The sequence below is a fragment of the Meles meles genome, chromosome 1 (genome assembly GCF_922984935.1).
Source record: "Meles meles chromosome 1, mMelMel3.1 paternal haplotype, whole genome shotgun sequence".
NCBI lineage: Eukaryota > Metazoa > Chordata > Mammalia > Carnivora > Mustelidae > Meles > Meles meles.
The window spans coordinates 168,712,720-168,732,913 of record NC_060066.1 but is presented as its reverse complement, the minus strand read 5'-3'; the positions used below and the strand labels follow the sequence as shown (position 1 = coordinate 168,732,913).

Here is a 20,194-nt window from a genome sequence, read left to right as displayed (position 1 = left end):
TGATTTCTTTAGGGCCTATGCCGTGCATTTGTCCCCAACATGGTTGGATTTGGCATTCATGTCAGCTCTTGTGTCTTGCCTGTGTGGCTGGTGGAGAGTGGTGGTTTCGGCCCACATGCAGAACTGGCTTTGTTTTCATTCTGTGGCTGCCACTTTGTGAGGCAGGCAGGGTGGTTGGATGAGTTCTGACTTCCCCGCCTTTTGGAACCCAACTTTGAATTAAAAGAACAGCCAGCCTTTCTGCTGTTAATACTATATACCTCCTTGAATCACCTGGTGCTTGTATTTGAAAATGGACGTATAGTCAAGATCTTCAGCATCCTGAAAAATCCTGAGTTTCTGATCTAGTGGTTGGAACAGTGGCGAAGACAGTCAATTGGTACTTCTTTTTCCAGCCATCATCTTTGCATTTTTGGGGAAAGGTGGTCCTGAAATAGGATGCTTGGCCCTGGGAGTGTGGCTAGGATTCTGGTGGCAGCATGAAGCCACTTTACTGTCCTACGTAGCTCACTAGGTGCATTCGGTGTAGCTTGAAGTACAAAAACTAGGAATTATTTGTCATCGCCATTTGATTTTCAAAAATCAGATCTTTACGTTAAGTTGTCGACTCTAAAATCAGAGATGCTGTATTTTTTGCTTCCTAGTCCTAGTGTCCCAGCACAGAGAAAGCACTTAACATTTGCTGTATTTACTGAAATTGGAGATGTTAGATATAGTGAGAACACCCAGGTCTAGACTATGTATACTGCAGGTGTCCAGAGGTGATTTGGTGTTGTAAGGGACATAATAATGGCCCTGGTAATTGCTGCTGTTGACAGGGCATGTGCCGCACATCAGGTTAGTCATGCTAATAACTTCAATTATATAATCTCAATTAATCAAAAACCACTATGACATTGGAACTGTAGGAGACAGCATATCATATTAAGAGAATAAGTAACCATGAGTGATCTGTACTGTTTTCTCCCCTGTGTATTCTTGGTAAAACGAACAGACAACCAATTATTATTGCCAGATTAGCTCTTTACTTACCATCCCAAGCTTTCTTACCATTTTACATACCGTGCATGCAATTTGTTTAAAGTGCTATTTAGGGTTTTTTGTTGTTTTTTTAGTTTCTTTAATTTTATTTTTTCAGTGTTCCAAATTCATTGTTTATGCACCACACCCAGTGCTCCATGCAATATGTGCCCTTCATAAAACCCACCACCAAGCTCACCCAACCTCCACCCCCCTCCCCTCCAAAACCCTCAGTTTGTTTCTTGGAGTCCACAGTCTCTTATGGTTCATCTCCCCATCCGATTTCCCCCAATTCACTTTTCCCTTCCTTCTTATAAATATGTCCTCCGTGTTATTCCTTATGCTCCACAAGTGAAACCATATGATAATTGACTTTTTCTGCTTGACTTATTTCATTCAGCATAATCTCTTCCATTCCCGTCCATGTTGATACAAAAGTTGGGTATTGATCCTCTGATAGAGGCATAATACTCCATTGTATATATGGACCATATCTTCTTTATCCATTTGTCTGTTGAAGGGCATCTTGGCTCTTTCTACAGTTTGGCGACTGTGGACATTGCTGTTATGAACGTCGGGGTACAGAATGGTCCTTCTTTCACTGCATCTGTATCTTTGGGGTAAATAGCCAACAGTGCAATTGCAGGGTCATAGGGAAGCTCTATTTTTAATTTCTTGAGGAATCTCCACACTGTTTTCCAAAATGGCTGCACCAGCTTGCATTCCCACCAACAGTGTAAGAGGGTTCCCCTTTTCCACATCCTCTCCAACACTTGTTGTTTCCTGTTTAAAAAAAATAATAAAATGCTGTTTAGTTCTTTCTGTTATAAGACTGAAGTGGACAGGCGTACTCATTGCTTATCTTTTTCTTTCCAAACTTACCATTGTCTGCTTGCAATATGACTAACTAAATAGTGTAGAACTCTGGTACCTGAGCTCCCAGCAAAGTCCAAAGATCAAAGTTGAAAGAGGATACTGCGTTCCCTCTCAGATCCCTGGGACACTGTTTCTGCTCACACTGTCAACTAATTGGTCCTGGAGGAGTGACTTTTTAAGAAATAAGACTGAAGGTAAGCTCCCCCACTCTGGAGGATTGTAGTCTTAGGAAACAATATTATTACTATTAAGTTATGTAGGGGAAAAGGAGGAAGGAAAGATAAGAGAACAACCCCCAGGTGGGGGGTTTTTGGGTTTTCAGCACAGTATTTGTAGCGTTGACCCCCTTCTTTGAATTGCTGAAGTAGTTTTGCAGAGGACAGGTTCCCAAGTCCATGTCCCTCTTCCTTTGTCATGCTGCATTTGAGCAACTTGCACGTTTGTTGAAGAATCAGTCGTGAAGTCTGTGATTTCCTGCGGCATATTACTAATAATATGTATACAAGCTATTATTTAATGAACCGTGTAAATATTTATCATAGGAACAGTATTTTGATCATGAGTAGGGGCTAAAAATGAGTCCTGTCTGATGTGGGAAACAAAGGCAGAAGAAAAATGTTACATTTCCTCACTATCTACAGCCCACTGGCAAGTCCTTGAAACAGGCAGAGTGACATTCCTTTAGGAAGCCTCTGCCTCTATGTTAATACTTTGCTAAGGGCATAACCCAATTCTTAGGATCCTGTGAGTCTACTTTAACATATAAAAATGCCTTTGGAAACTTCCTTTATCTTTTCCCTCCAAGTTACATGTTGGCAATCATCCTCTAAGCATGTGACACCCCCCCCCCCCCCCAATGCATCTGAAGGGTCTCATGACTGAGGGTTTACTAAACAATAATAAATGACCTTTCCCAACAATAGCTAGCCCAGATCAGGATCCTGGAAACCTTGTTTCCAAAACACCTGGGAGGCTTGCTCTATTCTTAACCCCCTCCCAGGTTGAAAGTATATAATTGGCCACTCCTGTTGACCTGGTGCAGACTTGAAAGTATATAATGGGCCACTCCTCTTGACCCCAGGGCAGGGTCCTGTCCCAAGTGCTTTGTTAAAACCGCCTTTTGCACCAAAGATGTCTCAAGAATTCTTTCTTGGCTGTTGTCTTTGAACCCTAATGTCTTTCCTACCTCACCATCTGCGCTGGGGACCTCTGCCCTTTGAAGGATCTTGCAGATGGAGAAGTTAGGTGGCCCAGGACTCGTGTCCAGCACAGCTTGAATTTTTCTCCGTTATATTCTTTGTCGTAGTCCCCACAATCCGCGTCCTTATTTCTGTCTGCCCCTCACCATCCCCATAGCCCTAACAGTAATTTGTCTTTTTAGAGTATTCATCTTCGCCCAGAAAGAATGAGATAGAACCAGAATTCTGACCCTCACTGTTCACAAATTGGGCTTTACAGCCTTTCCAACTTAGCCTTGAATCCCAGCTCCTCAGGTTTTGTACCGTCTGACCTTAAACAGCTTTATTGCTGAGAACCTCAGTCTCTTTAGCTGGAAAATGGGCTCATACTGCTTACCTCACAGGGAGTGATGGAATCACAAAATCACGTGGGTGATTTGCAGAGTAGACCTTAATAATTTCTAGTTGTTGCTACATTTGTGGTTGATAATTGTTATTGAAGAAATTAACAATTCTGTTTCCAGTTTTAGGTGAGTGTTGTGAAGGGAGCCCTACACTTGCTGTAGAGGCCGGGGTTCAAATCTTGGGGCTGCTGTTTGCTGTTTGTGGGCCTTGAGCGAATTTCCCCATCCCCCTGAATTATAAAGTGGTGATAAGTTTACCAACTTGGTTGAGTTTCATTTGGAAGAGATTAAGGCATATGTGCAAATGCCAGACACACAGACGGATCCTACGTTATTATTTTTTTTTCTTAGCAAATTAGAAAATGGAATGTTTTCCATTTTGCAGTTGTTTTATTTGTTGAGAAGGGGAACTGGATATAGTTTGAGTCCAGGACACAGCAGAGTACTTGTGACCGAGGAACAAAGGGCACAGAAGGGAAGACAAGGGATCTGAGTTGCAGAAAATTCTCTGGCAGGGTTTTCAAAACTCTCAGGGTCAAGTTTCAGGGAAGCCGCCCAAGGGCTTGAACTTGCTTGCATCCCTGTTTTCAGGGTCCAGGTGTGGAAACAATCACAAAGAGATCACTTAAAACTATAGTAATGGGAAACATGGTGAACCTGAAATATTTAATTAGGATCTATTTCTTAGAAAAACATGAACTTGGAGGTGTGCATGAACAGTGCTGGGAGGTATGGTGCCCTGGTCCCTGTGGATTTGACCGCCTCTGACCGATGCCTTGGTAATGTGGTCTAGAAATGGGGGCGTGGGGGAGGGTTGTCAGCGAAAGGCAGCCTGGCATCAGGGCAGGGTCAGGCTCCGGAGGCAGGCGGTTTGAGTTCAGAGGTAGGCAATCTTAGATAGAGGAGGGAGGGTCCTTGGCAAATACGCGTTTAATAAATGGAGGAGAATCAGGTGGTATGGCACCCTGGGAATGGTTGGGGACTTTGGAACCAGAGGGAGTGGGATGGCTTTCAACTCTATTCCTTACTAGTTATATGACATATAGGAGCAAGCTGCTTTACTTGTCTGGGACTCAATTTTCCTTATCCGTAAAATGGGATGGTATTTTCCTGAATTATCTTTAGGAGTTGAGGTCAGGATTAAAAGTGGTATGGCAATTTAAGCAAGCTACAGAACAGAGCATTGGAGATACAGTAAACCTAGTACCTTTTATTATTCCCTGAGGATAGGTTTTAAAGTTATCCACGGAGTCACAAAGACTCATCGAGTTCCTGCTATGTGCCAGGCACCACATTGGCACAGGGGCCAGCTGTGATCCCAGCAACAGTGGAGTTAATTGTTTACCAGTAAAGCTCCACCCTTCATAAAAGGCAGGGGCTCTCCTGAATGGTGGGCTGTTTCCTGTTTAGTGAGGACATGGGTCCAAAACTCAGAACTGGGGTAAGCCCTGGATAAGCTGCAGAGTAGAAATCTGCCTCTGGATTTTGCTGGAAATAAATTGATGTCTGGGTGGTGGGTAGTAAGATCTTGTGCTCCCAGCTGAGGAAGATAGAGATAGAAGCAAGGAGCTCAGATTTGAGGAGCACGGCCCATCTGTTGGGGGAATCTGTCTTGTCACGGGGGCTAGCAGGAGTGGGGAGAAGCCTGGGTGATGGCTGGGCAGTCTGTATGCATTCTTCATTTCCTATTTATTTCCTTGTTTCTCTTAGAATAGACTTGGAGGGCTCTAGCCAAGGGCAGAGGGTTGTTGGCATGCTAGGATCAGTGTTAAGGAACGACATCCTTGGGCCTTCACACCTGAGACAGTGAGATGTGAAAAGAGGGAATTCCAAGTGAAGAAGATGTGAGTGTGGCAGCTGGCAGTCTTCCTCCTATTTGCAGGTAAAGAATGTTGAGGAAGCTCTGAGCCAGTGTACCATCCTATTTTGTCCTTTAAGGGATCCTTAGCTCTTAGCAGGGGTGCCTGGTCCCTGGCATCCTCTGCATTTCTTTGAAGATCCATCATGGAGTTGCAGGATGCATTATTATTTCATATACCACTAGGAAAGAAAGACAGTGTTACCAATTAATTGTAAGATGCCATTGATTGTGGGAGTCACTGATTTCAGAGAAGCAAAATGTGAAAAAAAGAAGTGAGTATCCTAGAATTAATAAAATGTGGTTGTAGGCATCCAGTAAATATTTGTTAATTGAATGAATGAAGCATACAGAGATTAGAATCAAAGGCAAACACTAGTGCCCATAAGTACACAATTAAGAATTCAAATGATTAAAGCAGGAACCTTTTCATCCTTGTTTTCTATTGATTTCACCGAGCTAGTTGTTCATTCAGTACGCATTTATTGAGAATTGATTCTATCCCAGACACTGCTAGGAGCTAGGGATACAGAAATCACTAATTCCTTTGTTTTTCAGGTTCTGGCCAGTACGGGAGTCAGACTTGGAACCAAAAATAAATCACATTTCAGAATGGTTAGGATTTAAAAGAAAGTAGGGAGGCGGTACTCTTCTGGCACCAAGGGTTGGAGAAAGACAAGGAAGTCTTTCCTGAAGGGGAGATGATTGAGTTGGGACTGAAAATGTAAGTCCGTGATCACCAGGCACACAAGAGAGGAAGGGGTTAGGAAGGGAAGGGCAAGTCCAAAGCAGTGGGTCAGATGCACCTGGGAACCTGTGAGGAACCCTAGGAGGTTTGGAGGAGCTCCAGGACATCTGATGTTTCCTGTGAGCATGGGCAGGATTGTGTTCAAGGACCGCCGTAGAGGGAAGCTCCTGGTGGGCCTGGGATGCCATGCCCTGGTCATCAGGCTGTGCTGCAGCCATCCTGAGTCCTGAGAAAGGACCCAGCAGAGGGGCCAGAGGGATCGCTCTGGGGAGCGGGAGGCAGGGAGGGCAGGGCCGGGCCCAGCCATGTTTCATAGGGAGCAGTTCGACTTTCTCTGTGACTCATGGCTTGAAGAAAATGAGGGAATGTGTAGCTTGACAACTGGGGCTGCGGGTCCCATGTAGCTCATGAAACCTTGTAAGGGAGGGAGGCAGGATGATGGGAAAGTGCAGAGGCTGGAGCGCAGGAGCTGTTCCCGAAGCCCAGCTGAAGGTAGCACACAGGCTCACCACGGCCTCCCCGTTTTTTTACCTCTCCACCTGCCAGGGAGCCTGCAAGCCTGAGGGGGCAAACACCTTTGCGGAGTCATTGTGATTAAGTCAGAAGCAATCACTTTTAATGAAGCTGATTCTGACCGGGATAAGTATCCAGGAAGCAGTAACTGAACATCTGCGGGCTGGCCTTGTTTTAGAACCCCCAAGTGTGACTTTGCCAGGGAAGCATTACCTTTTTGAAATGGAAGGGCTCAGACCGCTTTCTGGGTGGAAATGAGACTCCGGGTGCTACGGCTGCCCTGAGCTCACCTGGGGAGTTGTAGCCTGTTCACCCGAGTGCTTGTCTTGGGATTTTGTTCTTACTAAGTGGAGGGCTGATCTGGGGAATGAAAGCCCCTGTGAGATTTCTGTGTCACGCAGGCTAATCTGACCAGAGGGACTTGGAGCGGCAATGAAGGCCAAGGAATTCCTGAGTGTTCTCTGGTCCGATTTCCTTGTAACTCACAAGGGGTCTGTAAAGAAAACAGATTGTCTAACAAATTCCTGATCCTGTCTCCCGCAAGCCTCCTTCCCCATTCCCAGTCACTTCATGACTGGGCTGCAGTATATTTGCCTCTTTTCCAAAAGGACCCCGCAAGCTGTTAAGAGGGAACAGAAAGGGCCTGGGACTTGGCAGTGCATGGAGGGGAGCCCGCGGGTCCCAGCTGCTGGTCAGTGATGCCGCCACCTCTCTTCGCTTCTCTGAGACCTGTTTCCCCATCAGTACAATGTGCGTCATGTACATTTACTCTTCTCATACGTGTGGACCTTGCTGTAAGAGAGTATCATGTATCTCTTGGAATTTCCCCCAATAACCTGTGAATAGAGATTTAAGGGTACTCTCCTTCCAGGGTCCCAGTGAGGGATAGAGGGGGTGCATGGATTTTTCACCGTGTTGGGCATATAACAGGTACTTAGTAGACCATTTTTGGAGTGAGCTGTTGACAGGGTAGATGAGGTTCCTTTGTAGTACTGTGGCCACTGTCCTCCTCCTGAGTCAAATTCAGTGAGAATAAATGCATATCTGTTACCTCTGGATTGGCTGGATTCCACAGCCCCATATTTTCCTGTATAGCACTTTTCACCCAGTATCATGACTTCGCTTAATTATGCAACTCACAACTGCTGAACATCTGACTTCCTTCCAAGAATGGAAACTCCATGTCTGAGGCCTTGCCTGTCTTGTTTACCCACCACCTACCTGTTGGCATACTGTGAGCACTCAGCACTTTTGTTGGGTGGAATAAGGAAACGGCCACCAGTGGTCATCTGTGCCCCTTTCATTTCCACTTGAAGGTGTTTTGTGCCTGATTGTGCAGACCCACTGGGTCTTGATGTGGTTTTTGTCCTTGATCACTGCAGGTGGAGGGACCATAATGCTTGGTGGAGATCAGGAACCAGGGAGCTACTACGTGGGCGTGGACGTTGGAACAGGAAGTGTGCGTGCGGCTCTGGTAGACCAGAGGGGCATCCTTTTGGCTTTTGCAGACCAGTCGATCAACCAGTGGGAGCCTCAGTTCAACCACCATGAGCAGTCCTCCGAGGACATCTGGGCCGCATGCTGTGTTGTCACAAAGGTATGGCCGCAGCTGTGCTGTTCTATTCTTGCTTATGCTCCCCTGCTCCCACCTGCTGAGCATGTCTGTTGTGCACATCTGGTACCAGGGACAGTGTTGGGATGCTTTAGATGCAGGCCTTGACTTTCGGGCACTCACAGTCCAGTGGCAGAGACCAGCAGATGGTTAAACTGTGACTCAGTACGTGCAGGGGCCTCAGTGGCTATGGCTGGAGCTGAGGAAAGGGTAATCCAGAGGAGCTCAGGGAGACAGGACCCAGGGTGTGGAACATGCAGAGGTTCTGTTCACGTGTAACCAAATGTGGAAGAGGTCACTGATAATCATAGCTAACACCCATGCCTTCATGCATGTCCAGTGCTGTGTAAACTGTGTTAGCATGCATGGTGTATGTGAATCCTTGCAACGACCGTAGGAAGGTAGCCCTATTACAACTGCTTTTGTATTGAGGAGGAGGCAGGTGCAGAAAGGTTGGGTGACTTACCCAAGTTCATGCAGTTAGAAGGCAGGCAGGAGTGACTCCAGTGCTGCACTGTGAGTTGCTAGACTGTCCTACCTTCCAGGTGGACAAGTGGGAGGAGCCTCATTTCATTCAGAGGCAACAGCATGTGCAAAGGCCCGAGTGGCAGGTACACGTGGTGCGTTTTGAGAAAGCAAGGACATCAAGTTTGCCAGACACACACTGATGTGGAATGGCCTTGGATTGTAGTCTGCCCGCTGGCTTGGGAAAGGAAGTGACACTCCCTTGTCACACTTGACTGGTTTTGGAACCTGGTGATCAGGAAGGACAGAGATAGTTTTGTCTTTTGTTACTTTCAGAGGGAAAAATAAAGTCCTGGTTTCTCTTTTCTCCCTGTTCCTAGTTTTGTTCCTTAAATATTCATGAAGAGTTTGGTAATTTGCAGATGGACAATTCACCATTCTGTCTGTATTGATCAGTCTGTTTAAACTTTAATGAGCTCTGGGCTGCTGTTAGTGCCCCTAGAGAAGAAGGCAGAGAGAGGAGCTGGGGGTGGGCAGAGCCGGAGCCTTCTATAGGAATAAAAAGTGGTGGCGCGTGTCTTCTGCCTGTTTAATCTTCCACCTCCCTCCCTGCTCTCCACCCCTGCCTTGGGGAGAATCTTCTACTCTTTGCCCTTGGGTCTCCTTTGTTCTTCTAACGTATAGCTTTTCTTGCCATTAAGGAAATTGTCAAGAAGAAAATATAATCCCCTGATGAAAAGCTACTTTAAAAGAGGTCTGCTCTAAGTACAGCTTGGTTTAATGGTAGATTTTTAATCATCTCCCGGCAGCAGCCAGCTCATCATCTGTGTGAACCCCGTGAGCCCCAGAAGTGCTGTGGGCTTTTGTCCTAAGTGAGGCTATCTCATCAAGGTTCCTGGGGTCAAGCTGCTGGGTCTTAGGCTGTCCCCTCACATGGAGTATGGCTGTGTGGCCGTATGCCAGAGGGCATAGCATGGGCGTGACCCAACTACTTGCAGCTCATTGCTGGTGTGAGACTTAGAGAAGGAAGCATTTTTATACCAAGGGGGTAGCTCACCGTAGAGGATAGATTCTGGAGTCCGACTGCCTGGATTGACAGCCCATTGCCAACATTGATGAGCTCATCATCTTGGACAAGTTACTTCAGGTTTCTTGTGGGAGTTTCCTTATCTCTCAAATGGGGGTGATAATCGTAGCTTATCTCCAAAGGGTGATTGTGAGGACTAAGTGAGTGAATGCACACCCAGTGCCCTAGCGGTGCCTAGAAATGAGGAAGCATTGCCTTTTCCTATGGCGATGAGGACGGTTAACAGTCACAGAAATGGGTAGCTTGCGGAGGAGAATGAACTTCAAAGATAAAACCCTGAAATGTCAGAGTCGATTAGGGAGGCGTCTTTTGGAACCCTTCGCTCCCTCCCTGTCTGGTTAGGGTTCTCTGTGTGGGAGCTTTGACAAGCACTGGCATAGGGCAGAGGGCGACGCAGCATCCATCCCGTTCTGTGTCTTCTTTTTCAAAGACTTAAGAGCTTGAGAGTGGCGGTAGTACTTCCCTTTCCCTGAGTGGTTCCCACCACCTTAGATGGTTTTCCTCGTAGTGCAGTTAATCAGAACATCAGCAACAAAAATAATAAGGTGGTGGCAATGATGATATTCTTGGGCACTCATTACGTTCCAAATACCATGCTGAATACTTGCTACCATCGCTTCCTTTTGTCCACATGACAGCCTCCTGAGAGAGTTTGTATTATTTTGCCTGTCCTGGAACTGGAAGAAATGAGCTTTGAAGGGTTAAGTAACCGACCCGCGGTCACATGATTAATAGGAGCGAGGGGTGGGCTGCTGCCATCCCCCATCATGCTCTGCCTTTTGCCCCTCTCTCCAGCCTCATTTCATTCCCCATGCCCCCTGCTTGGAAGTCATATTAAGCTCCCTGAAGTTTTCAGAATTTGCTGCTGTGTAGGGAACCCTGAGCTCACCCTCATCGTTGTACTAACCGCACTGCAGTGCAGGTGCCTTTCTCTGACCATCTGCTCCTGTGGAAACTGTGTGCCCCCTGAGCAGGGGTCATGTCTTATCTATCTGCAGTTCCCTAGAGTTCCTTGTCTCTGGTATGCCCGCTTCATGTTTGTTGAGTACATGAATGGATGAGATGTCTGTTATTTTCATTATCTGGGATGTTCTCTTGCCTTCTTCACTCAGCTGCCCACGTCGTGCCAGGTACTGGTAATCTTCAGCATTACTTGCTCCTGGGAGCCTTCTTTGATGACCTCTGACCCCTGCCCTCTCTTGCCAACCTGAGAGGAAAGAGAGGGTCTGCCGCCCCAGAGCCCACTGTCTTCACCTGTCCTCACCGTAGAGCATTTGATCTGGTCCTTATTGGATTGCACTGTAATCGGTGTCTTGCTTGGTTTCCTCAAAAACATGAGCTGAACTCTTGAAGAGAATCACCCCTTTGTTCCCAGCATCTAACACATTCCCTGGGACAGTGTTGCTGCTCAATCAGTGGTCACTGCATTAATGTTACTTGGAGCTAAAAACAAACAAGCAAAATGGTGGTATCCCTCATCTTGCTTAAGTATCATAGTAACTGTGTGAGATAGACTGCCTTTCTTTCTGTTTGGCACATAGGAATATTGAGGCTCTGAAACTAACAGGTATTAGAGACAGGACAAGACTCCCAGAAATATGGCTCCAAATCCTATTCTCTGTTTGACTACTCCCACTGCCCCCACAATTGGAGGGTCTTTATTGGGTTGATAGTCGCATATTTAAAAAGTGCAGTGGGAATGCATAAGTCTTAGAGAGATATACTGTCCCTAATTTTAAGGACCTCTATCTCTTTTTGGACCCACAATCTTAATCATCCCAAGAAGATGAAAATGTTCAAGTTGGTGTCTAGTCAGTATCAGCTTCTGTTAGCAAAAAGGAAAAAGATAAGCGGGAGATGTCTTTCAGCCAAGAGGCATTTGTCAAGTATCCTCTAGTTCTCACTTTATTCTCTGAGCACTACTATGTGCTGTGGTTTTTGCTAAATCCTGGAGTGTGTACAGAAGAGGTATATAACAAATTCTGTGCCCCTAAGGATGAAATAGTCCAGTTGCATGGAAAAACCCAGCACCTATGAGGCCAGTGAAGTCCTGTTTTGTTCTAAGTTGTAACCCAGCACCTATGAGGCCAGTGAAGTATTGTTTTGTTCTAAGTTGTACTAGCTATGTGAGTAATGGTTGGAGGAAGGAGGAGCAGAGAGGGAGTAACCCATGTGGGATTGAGCAATAACGTTAACCCCTTACAGTCATAGAACCTGTGTAGTTTACAAAGCATGTTCATAGCCATTTGACTGTCATGCAAGGAAGGTGAGGCAGGGTGGTAGTTCCCATTTTACAGCTGAAGAGAGAAATGGAGACCCAGAGAGTTAGGTGCCTTTCCCTAAGCCACTTAGAAAGTCAGTGATAAGCCTCAACTCAGGCCAGATCTTTGCCTTCTTTCCATGTCCAGGGCCACCTACCTTTGTCACTTGTCTGGATTTATGCAAGAACCTAACTGATGTCACGTATGCACTTCGACTTTGCAATCTCTTCTCCTTCTTGGAGCCGGAATGATTTTTTATTTTTTTTTTAATGTAACCTGATCATGTCACTCTTTTGCTCACCATCCTTCCATAGCGTCACACTGCTGTTTGGATACAAGTCAGAATTCTTAATTTGGTTTTCACGCCCTGCCTGGCTTGGGTTCCACCTACTTTTCTGGCTCATCTCAGGATGCTTCTCTCTGCTGCCTGTGTTGCCACCACACTGTCCTTCTGTCCTGTCCCCAAACATGCAGGCAATGCTTGCTGTAGCCTCAGGACCTTTGTATACATTCTTTCTCCTTCCTACGGACTCTTCTCACCTTCTGCCAACGCATCAAACTCCTCCTCATCCATGGATTCACACCATCTAATACAGTAGTCACTAGGCACACGTGGCTATTTAAATCTAAGTTAATTGAAACTAAAAACAGTTTAGAGTCTGGTTCCTCGGATGCACTGGCCATACATTTCAGATTTTTTTTAAAGATTTTATGTATTTATTTGACAGACAGAGATCACAAGTAGGCAGAGAGGCAGGCAGAGAGAGAGAGGAGGAAGCAGGCTCCCTGCAGAGCAGAGAGCCTGATTCGGGACTCGATCCCAGGACCCTGGGATAATGACCCGAGCCGAAGGCAGAGGCTTTAACCCACTGAGCCACCCAGGCGCCCCTTCATTTCAGATGTTTGGGAGCCAGGCCCGACTGGTGGCTACAGGTAAAGAACAGAACATTTCCATCACTACAGGAAGTTCCACTGGACGGCGGTGCACTGAATCTTAGCTTAGAAGTCCAGTTCTTCAATGAAGAAGCCTTTTCTCGCCCAATATCACCTCCAAACTAAGTTCTATTTTACTTACTGAATGTTGTCACAGTATCTTATACTTTTCCTTTATAGAACGTCACATGATTTGTGAAGCATCCATTTTTTGATAAATAACAAAATAATAGTCATTTTATAATCAAATAATAAACCTGATTTTTTTTTTAGTTGATCTCTATCTTATCTCCTAGATTTGATGTTTTGCGGGGTCAGAACTACAGTTTGTTCACCTAGGTCCCAACATCTAGTAGACTCAAGTATCAAAAGAACGAATGAGTAAAGAAATTGGGACCTCTCTACTCCCAGTCAATGGTGAAGACTTGAGAAAGGGTGTATGGCTAATATGGACTCTGGAGAGCTCCAAGAGATGACATTCAGAGCTGGAGGAATGGCATGGACAGAAGTGCTGACAAGGGGTTGTGAAGGAGCCAGGCCAGGTTGGGGCAGATGAGTTCCAGTTGGAGGAGGAGGGGAGACTGCATTGCATAAGGGGGCAAACCTGGGACAGCCAGTTTTGAGGCCAGTAAGGTATCTTCTAGAATCATCCTGCATTTCACATTGACCAGCAGCTGATTAAGGATGACTTACAATAACAGAAACTAAATTCAAGGATGCCAGTTAGGAGGCATTTTTCTTCTAATGAAGTTCTGGAGGCAGAGATTCCTTTGAACTATCAGCTCTGGGAGGCTAGGACTACATCTGTCTTGTTCAGCATATGTACTCCATGATGGCACATACAGGTGCTTAATAATTTCTTTTTTCTTTTTATAGACTTATTTATTTATTTGAGAGAGAGAGAGAGAGAGAGAGAGAGCGTGTACAGCAGGGGGAGGGGCAAAGGGAGAGGGAGAGAATCTTAAGTAGACTCCCTGCTTAGCACCGAGCCTGGTGTGGGGCTTGATCTCATGATCCTGACATCATGACATGAGCCAAAATCAAGAGTTGAACTCACCTACTGAGCCACCCGGGCAGTTCAGTAACTTCTCTTTAATGATGAATGGCTGGATGAGAATGTTGGCAGAGGAATAAATAAGAGTGGCAAGATTGACTTTGGAAGGAAGATCTAATAGGACTTGGTGAAAGTGGAGAGGAAGGAGATGAAGGTAGTTTCAGAATTTCCCTTCTTAGAAGAATGTTGGTGCCCCTGATGTAAATGGAAATGTTGGGTGTCCATTTCCCTATTTGTCTTTGAGGGACAGCACCACATGTAAGCTAAGATGCTGTGTAGGCCATGGTCCAAGATTGTATTTATGCATTGTATTAGTCACTAGAGTTAATTTTGCTAAATAGAGTGTCTCTGGGGACCTTGCAGATTACATACTCCCCATACAAGCTGTATTAGCCCATTTGCTGTTCCCACATCAGGGTCTTTGCACTGGCTCTTCTCCTGCCTGCAACAATTTCCCACCAGATTTCCATAAGGTCAGCTCCTCAGGTCCTTCATGTGTTAACTCCAATCTCACTTCTCAGCAACTACCTCCCTCTTTTCTGGCACTCCTCATCCCCTTATCATTTTCTAGTACACTCTATGTTTTATTTATATTAGGTGTTGTCTATTCCTAATAAAATGTAGTCTCCCAAGGAGCAAGGATTTTTTTTTTTTAATATTCTCTTTTTTGTTTCCTAAATACCCAGAAGAGTGCTCAGCTTGACCCTAGAAGAGGTTTGATTATATTTGCTGACTGATTGAACGTGTGAGTAATTGAATCGTGCAGGCAACAGGGAGTGATGAGCCTGAGGGAATGAGGGATTTCATAACCCCACACACCCTCAAGGCTGACAAAGGCATTCAGATCAAGATTGAAAAGAATACAGTATCAGCCACAAAACTCAATTGCAAGTTGGACTCTGCGAGGCACTAGACTTTGACCCTTGGCTCCAAATAGAGTTAAAGAAAAAGCCAGGTATGCCTCTGACCCTCCAGTTCTCATTTTGGAGGGTTTCAAAGGAATACTGTCTCCCCACCCAATATGGCAGAGCCTGCTGATTTAAAACACATGTAGGATTGAACTGGTTCCCACCATTAGAACAAAGCGATGCACAATCCCTTCCCCAAATATTTGTTTGCTGCCCCATAGCTACGAGTTGACAGATGTTAGACATGGACCAGGTTACCAAATGAAGTTGCAGAAATCTTGTCTGGAAATTCTTTAGAAGAGCAATGTACTTTCTCTCTAGCTGTGGAAAATCCCTCGATGCCAAGACACTGGGGTGGTTTTACTAGACTGCTTTCTTCTTCCATTAATAAGAGCATTAAAGGAATCCTCAGGTCAGCAGGTCAAGTGCCAGGTACCTTCTGGGTAGTGTGACTTTGACAGCCATCTTTCTGGGATGGTTTCAATGGGGGTGGGGTTGGGGAGTAGGTTAGTCCTACTCCTGGGTCAGCATGATCATAACACATTTTCAGGTAAGGCTGGGGGTGTGGCCATCTAACCAAATCAGATTTAAATGCATGTCACAGCTAGTCTTCTGGTTTTTTGTGATCAATTTCTATTATAGAGATGGAGAGGTTGGGTCTTTGTGAGTGAAAGGCCATGAGTAGAATATGGAACTCTAGATCTTCAGAAGGGTTCATAAAATAGATTGAAGAGAGTTATTTATTTTTTTTTTGCACCTACCGGGAGGTTAGTTGCATCATAATCCTTGAGAAGTTTTGAGTTTATTCAGTCTTCTTGATCACTGTTCCCTTTGCCTGTCACCTGTACATGTGCTTACACAACACAGAGTGTGCTGTGCTTTGTGCATATGAAAGATTTCATGAAGGTATAACTGTAGATCAGTAGGTGTTGTAAAAGTATTTAGGGCATCTACCTCACGCTGTGGGGCAAAGATATTGCCAGCAGTCACAGACAGCTCACTAGCAGAAGCTCCTCCTGGAATCCTAAATTACAAGTCTGGGATTCTTTTTTTTTTTTTTAAAGATTCATTTATTTGACAGATAGAGATCACAAGTAGGCAGAGAGGCAGGCAGAGAGAGAGAGGGGAGGAAGCAGGCTCCCCGCTAAGCAGAGAGCCCGATGCAGGGCTCGATCCCAGGACCCTGGCATCATGACCTGAGCTGAAGGCAAAGGATTTAACCCGCTGAGCCACGCAGGTGCCCCACAAGTCTGCGATTCTAAAACAAGGAAGAAGAAGAGTTGTGTAGTTTAAATGGATGTGGACACTTTTGAGCTGACTTTTGTGGGATTAAGAGGTTATTATCATTTTTTGTTTTTTAGAGAGAGAGAGAGCGGGTGTGCTGTTTTGCATGCCCAAGCAGGGGTGAGGGGCAGAGCGGGAAAGAGAAGTTTAAGCAGGCTGTACTTTCAGCATGGAGCCCCACATGGGTTTCACTATCGTGAAACAAAAATTAAAAAAATAGAAATAATCTATTATTTTACAACTTTAAAAATTATATGACAGAATAAAAAGTCTCCAGTTTTCTCCAACTGCAGTTTCTGCTTTCAGAGGCAATCACTGCTGTTAATGATTTGTTGTATACAAATTTGTCCGTAGCTTATAATTTTTCAACTTTATGATGGTTTGAAAGTGATAGGCATTCCATGGAAACTGTACTTGGAATTTGGGGTTTCGATTTTTTTTTCCTGGGCTAACGATATGCAATATAATGCTCTCTCCCAATGCTGGGCAGTGGTAAGGAGCCGCAGCTCCCAGCGAGCCCTATAATCATGAGGGTAAAGAACCAACATACTTAAACCATTCTGTACCCATGTAAATGTTCAGTGTTTCACTTCTAATGCAGTATTCAACCCACTACATGAGATATTCAACACTTCAGTATAAAATAGGCTTTGTGATAGATGATTGTGCCCAACTGAAGCTAATGGAGGTGTTCTGAGCACATTTAAGGTAGTCTAGGCAAGGCTATGATGTTTGACTTAATGCTATTTTCAATTTAAGATGGGGTTTATCCGATGTAACCACATCAGAAGTGGAGGAAGATCTGTATATTTTTTTTAACTTTACTACCATGTCATGGATGTCTTTCCATTTCATCTTTAGCTGAACCTCTTAAGAATACATAACAGTTGGAGGTATAATTTACATGCCATAAAATCCATCCATTTAAGTATATAATTCAGTGATATTATTGAGTTTACACATTCATACAATTATTACCATAATCACATTTTAGAATGTTTCTGCTACTTTAAAAAAAATCCCTTTGTGGCTATTTATGGTCATTCCCCAGCCCCAGTCATAGATAACTGTTTATCTGCTTTTTGTCTTTATAGTTAATCTTTTTCAGAAATTTCATATAAAGGGAATCCTATAACATGCATTCTTTTGTGTCTGACTTCTTTCATTTAGCATGTTTTTAAGGTTCATTCATGTTGTTGCACTTAATAGTTGGTGCCTTTTTCTTGCTGAGTACTATTCCATTGTATGGGTGTACCACACTGATTAGCCATTTGATTAAACTATGATGGGCATTTGATTTGTATTCAATTTGGGGATATTATAAATAATGCTGCTATGTCTGCTTACATACAAGTGCTTATGTTGGCATATGTTTTTATTTTTCTTGGCTAAATGCTTAAGTAAAATTGCTGGGTTGTATGATAAGTTATATTTAAATATTGCCAAACTGTTTTCCCAAAGTGGCTGTATTTTCCATTCCCATCAGCCGTATGAGGCTTCCCCTTTCTCCTGAATTTTCTAATACTTAGTACTGTCAGTATTTTCCAATTGTGATTTGGTTTGCAATTTTTTTTTCTGTTTTTTTAAGATTATTTATTTATTTATTTGACAGAGATCACAAGTAGGCAGAGAGGCAGGCAGAGAGAGAGGAGGAAGCAGGCTCCCTGCTGAGCAGAGACCCCGATGCGGGGCTCGATCCCAGGTCCTGGAATCATGACCTGAGCTGAAGGCAGAGGCTTTAACCCACTGAGCCACCCAGGCGCCCCTAGTTTGCAATTTCTTAATAACTAATGATGTTGAGTATATTTCCATGTACTTATTGGACATTTGTATGTCTTCTTGGGTGATGTGTATATTTAAATCTTTTATCCATTTTGTAACTGGGTTATTTTTCTCTTATTAATTCAGTTCTAAGAGTTCTTTATGTATTCTATATGTAGGTCTATTATCAGATGTATGAATTGCAAATATTTTCTCCAATCTATAGCTTATCCATTTTCTTATGGTTTCATTTGAAGACCAAAATTAAAAAATTTTGATAAAGTCAAATATATCCATTTTTTTTTTCTTTTATGACTCTTGTTTTTTAAAGAAATCTTTGTCTAACTCATGTCAGAAAATTTTCACCTCCAAGTCTTTTAGTTTTATTTTTTACATTTGGAGATATGATACATTTTGAATTAATTTTTGTGTGCATGTGAGATAAAAGTCTAGAAGTATATAAGTTGTTTTTTTTTCTTGCATGAGGAGATTTAGTTGTTCCAGCCCTATTATTGAACAGACTGTCCTTTTGCCATTGAATTGTCTTGGTACCTTTATAAAAAAATTCATCAACCATAAATGTTTGGGCTTATTTCTCATATTTCTGTTCTGTTCCATTTAATCTGTAAATTTATCCTATGCCAATGCCACACTGATTTAGTAGTAATAGTTTTATATAAAGTTGAAATCAGGTAGCTTAAGTTCTCCAACTTTGTTCTTTCTTTTCAAAAATGCTTAGACTCATCTTCATTCTTTACATTTTTGCATAAATGTTAAGAGCAGCTTGTCAATTTGTAACAATATCAAAAAACCCCCCAAATATCCAAAAACCTGCTGTAATTTTTGTAGGGATTATGTAGAATCTGTAGATTAATTTGAGGACATTGCCATTTTCACAATGTTGAATTTTCCATTTCATGAATCTAGCATAGTTTTCTAATTTGTAGCTTCTTTTGTAGCAATGTTTTATACTTATCAGAGCACTGGTTTTGAACTTCTTTTGATAAATTCATCCCTCAGGGTTTTTTTTTTTTTTAATGCTATTCTGAATGGAATTATTTCCTTAATTGAGTTTTGACATGTTAGTTGCTTGTATATAGAAATACAAATAATTTTAATATGCAGGTCTTGTATCCTGTGATCCTACTAAACTTACTGATTACTCCTAATAGCTTTTTTTTTTTTGGTAGATACCTTAGGATCTTCTGCATATGAGATCATAGTTTCTGCAAAAAAAGATGCTTGAACTTCTTTCTGTCCAATCTGTGTGCTTTAAATTTCTTTTCTGGCTTTATTGCATTGGCTGGAAGCATTAACTGCAGGTTGAATGAAAGTGAAAGAGACATTTTTGTTTATAATAGGAGGGAATCATTCATTTTATCATAAAGTTTAATGTTAGTTGTAGGTTTTTGTAGTTGGTCTTTATCAGATTGTATAAGTTCTCTTGTCTCTGAGTTTATTAATTTGTTTTGTTTTTCTCTTTCTGCATCATTGAGATGACCATTTAGTATTTGTGCTTTATTCTATTAATATGTATAATACAGTGATTGATTTATGGATGTAAAATCAGCCTTGCATTCCTGGGATAACCCCACATGGTCATATTATGTAATACATGTTTTGTAGTTGATATTTTGTTAAGGATTTTTACACCTATTTTCATGGCAGATATTGGCCCATAGTGTTCTTTTCTTTTGATGTCTTTGTTTGGCTTTGGTATGTGAATAATGCTTGCCATGTAGAATTTGTTGTAAAATGTTCCCTCCTTCATTATATCCTAAACAAGTTTGTGAAGGAATGGAATGATTTCTTCCTTGAGTGCTTAACAGAATTCCCCAGCAGAGCCATCTGGTCCTAGAGTTTTTTTGTTTTGTTTTATTTTGTATTTGTGAGAATGTTTTAGATACAATTTTGCTTTTTCAAGAATGAATTCTTAAAAATTAAATGCTTTGATTTTTCAAGAGTAAATAAATAAATGTGGTTTTATTCACGTTTCCTAGCCACCAAATGTTTGTTTTTGATGATTTTTGTCCAGCTTGATACTTTTATTTTGCTAAAAGAATTTGCCACCCCTTCAGAGTACCACACTCAGAAGTTACTTCTCTACCTCTTTTTAATGGCTATACAATATTCCATTTTGCAGATGTTCCATAATCTAATAAAAATAGTTTTTCTAAATTTTAAATATACTCTTAAGTAGTGCTATAGTTAAATTTAATCTACATAGTAACT

At 43.0% G+C, this 20,194-nt stretch overlaps 1 protein-coding gene across 6 annotated transcripts in view; it reads left to right on the top strand.

Annotated features, from left to right (window-relative positions):
• Nucleotides 1-20,194, top strand: part of FGGY (FGGY carbohydrate kinase domain containing) — a 408,575-nt gene that overhangs the window by 14,629 nt on the left and 373,752 nt on the right. For 3 of the 6 annotated variants that reach the window (XM_045978589.1, XM_045978591.1, XM_045978594.1), the window contains exon 2: nucleotides 7,980-8,194. In XM_045978589.1, the coding sequence (XP_045834545.1) occupies nucleotides 7,994-8,194 (201 nt within the window). In that variant the 5' untranslated portion in view covers nucleotides 7,980-7,993. Of the gene's footprint in view, nucleotides 1-1,996; nucleotides 2,091-7,979; nucleotides 8,195-20,194 lie in introns of those variants that run through there. The other 3 variants (XM_045978603.1, XM_045978612.1, XM_045978590.1) reach the window with 2 other exon arrangements.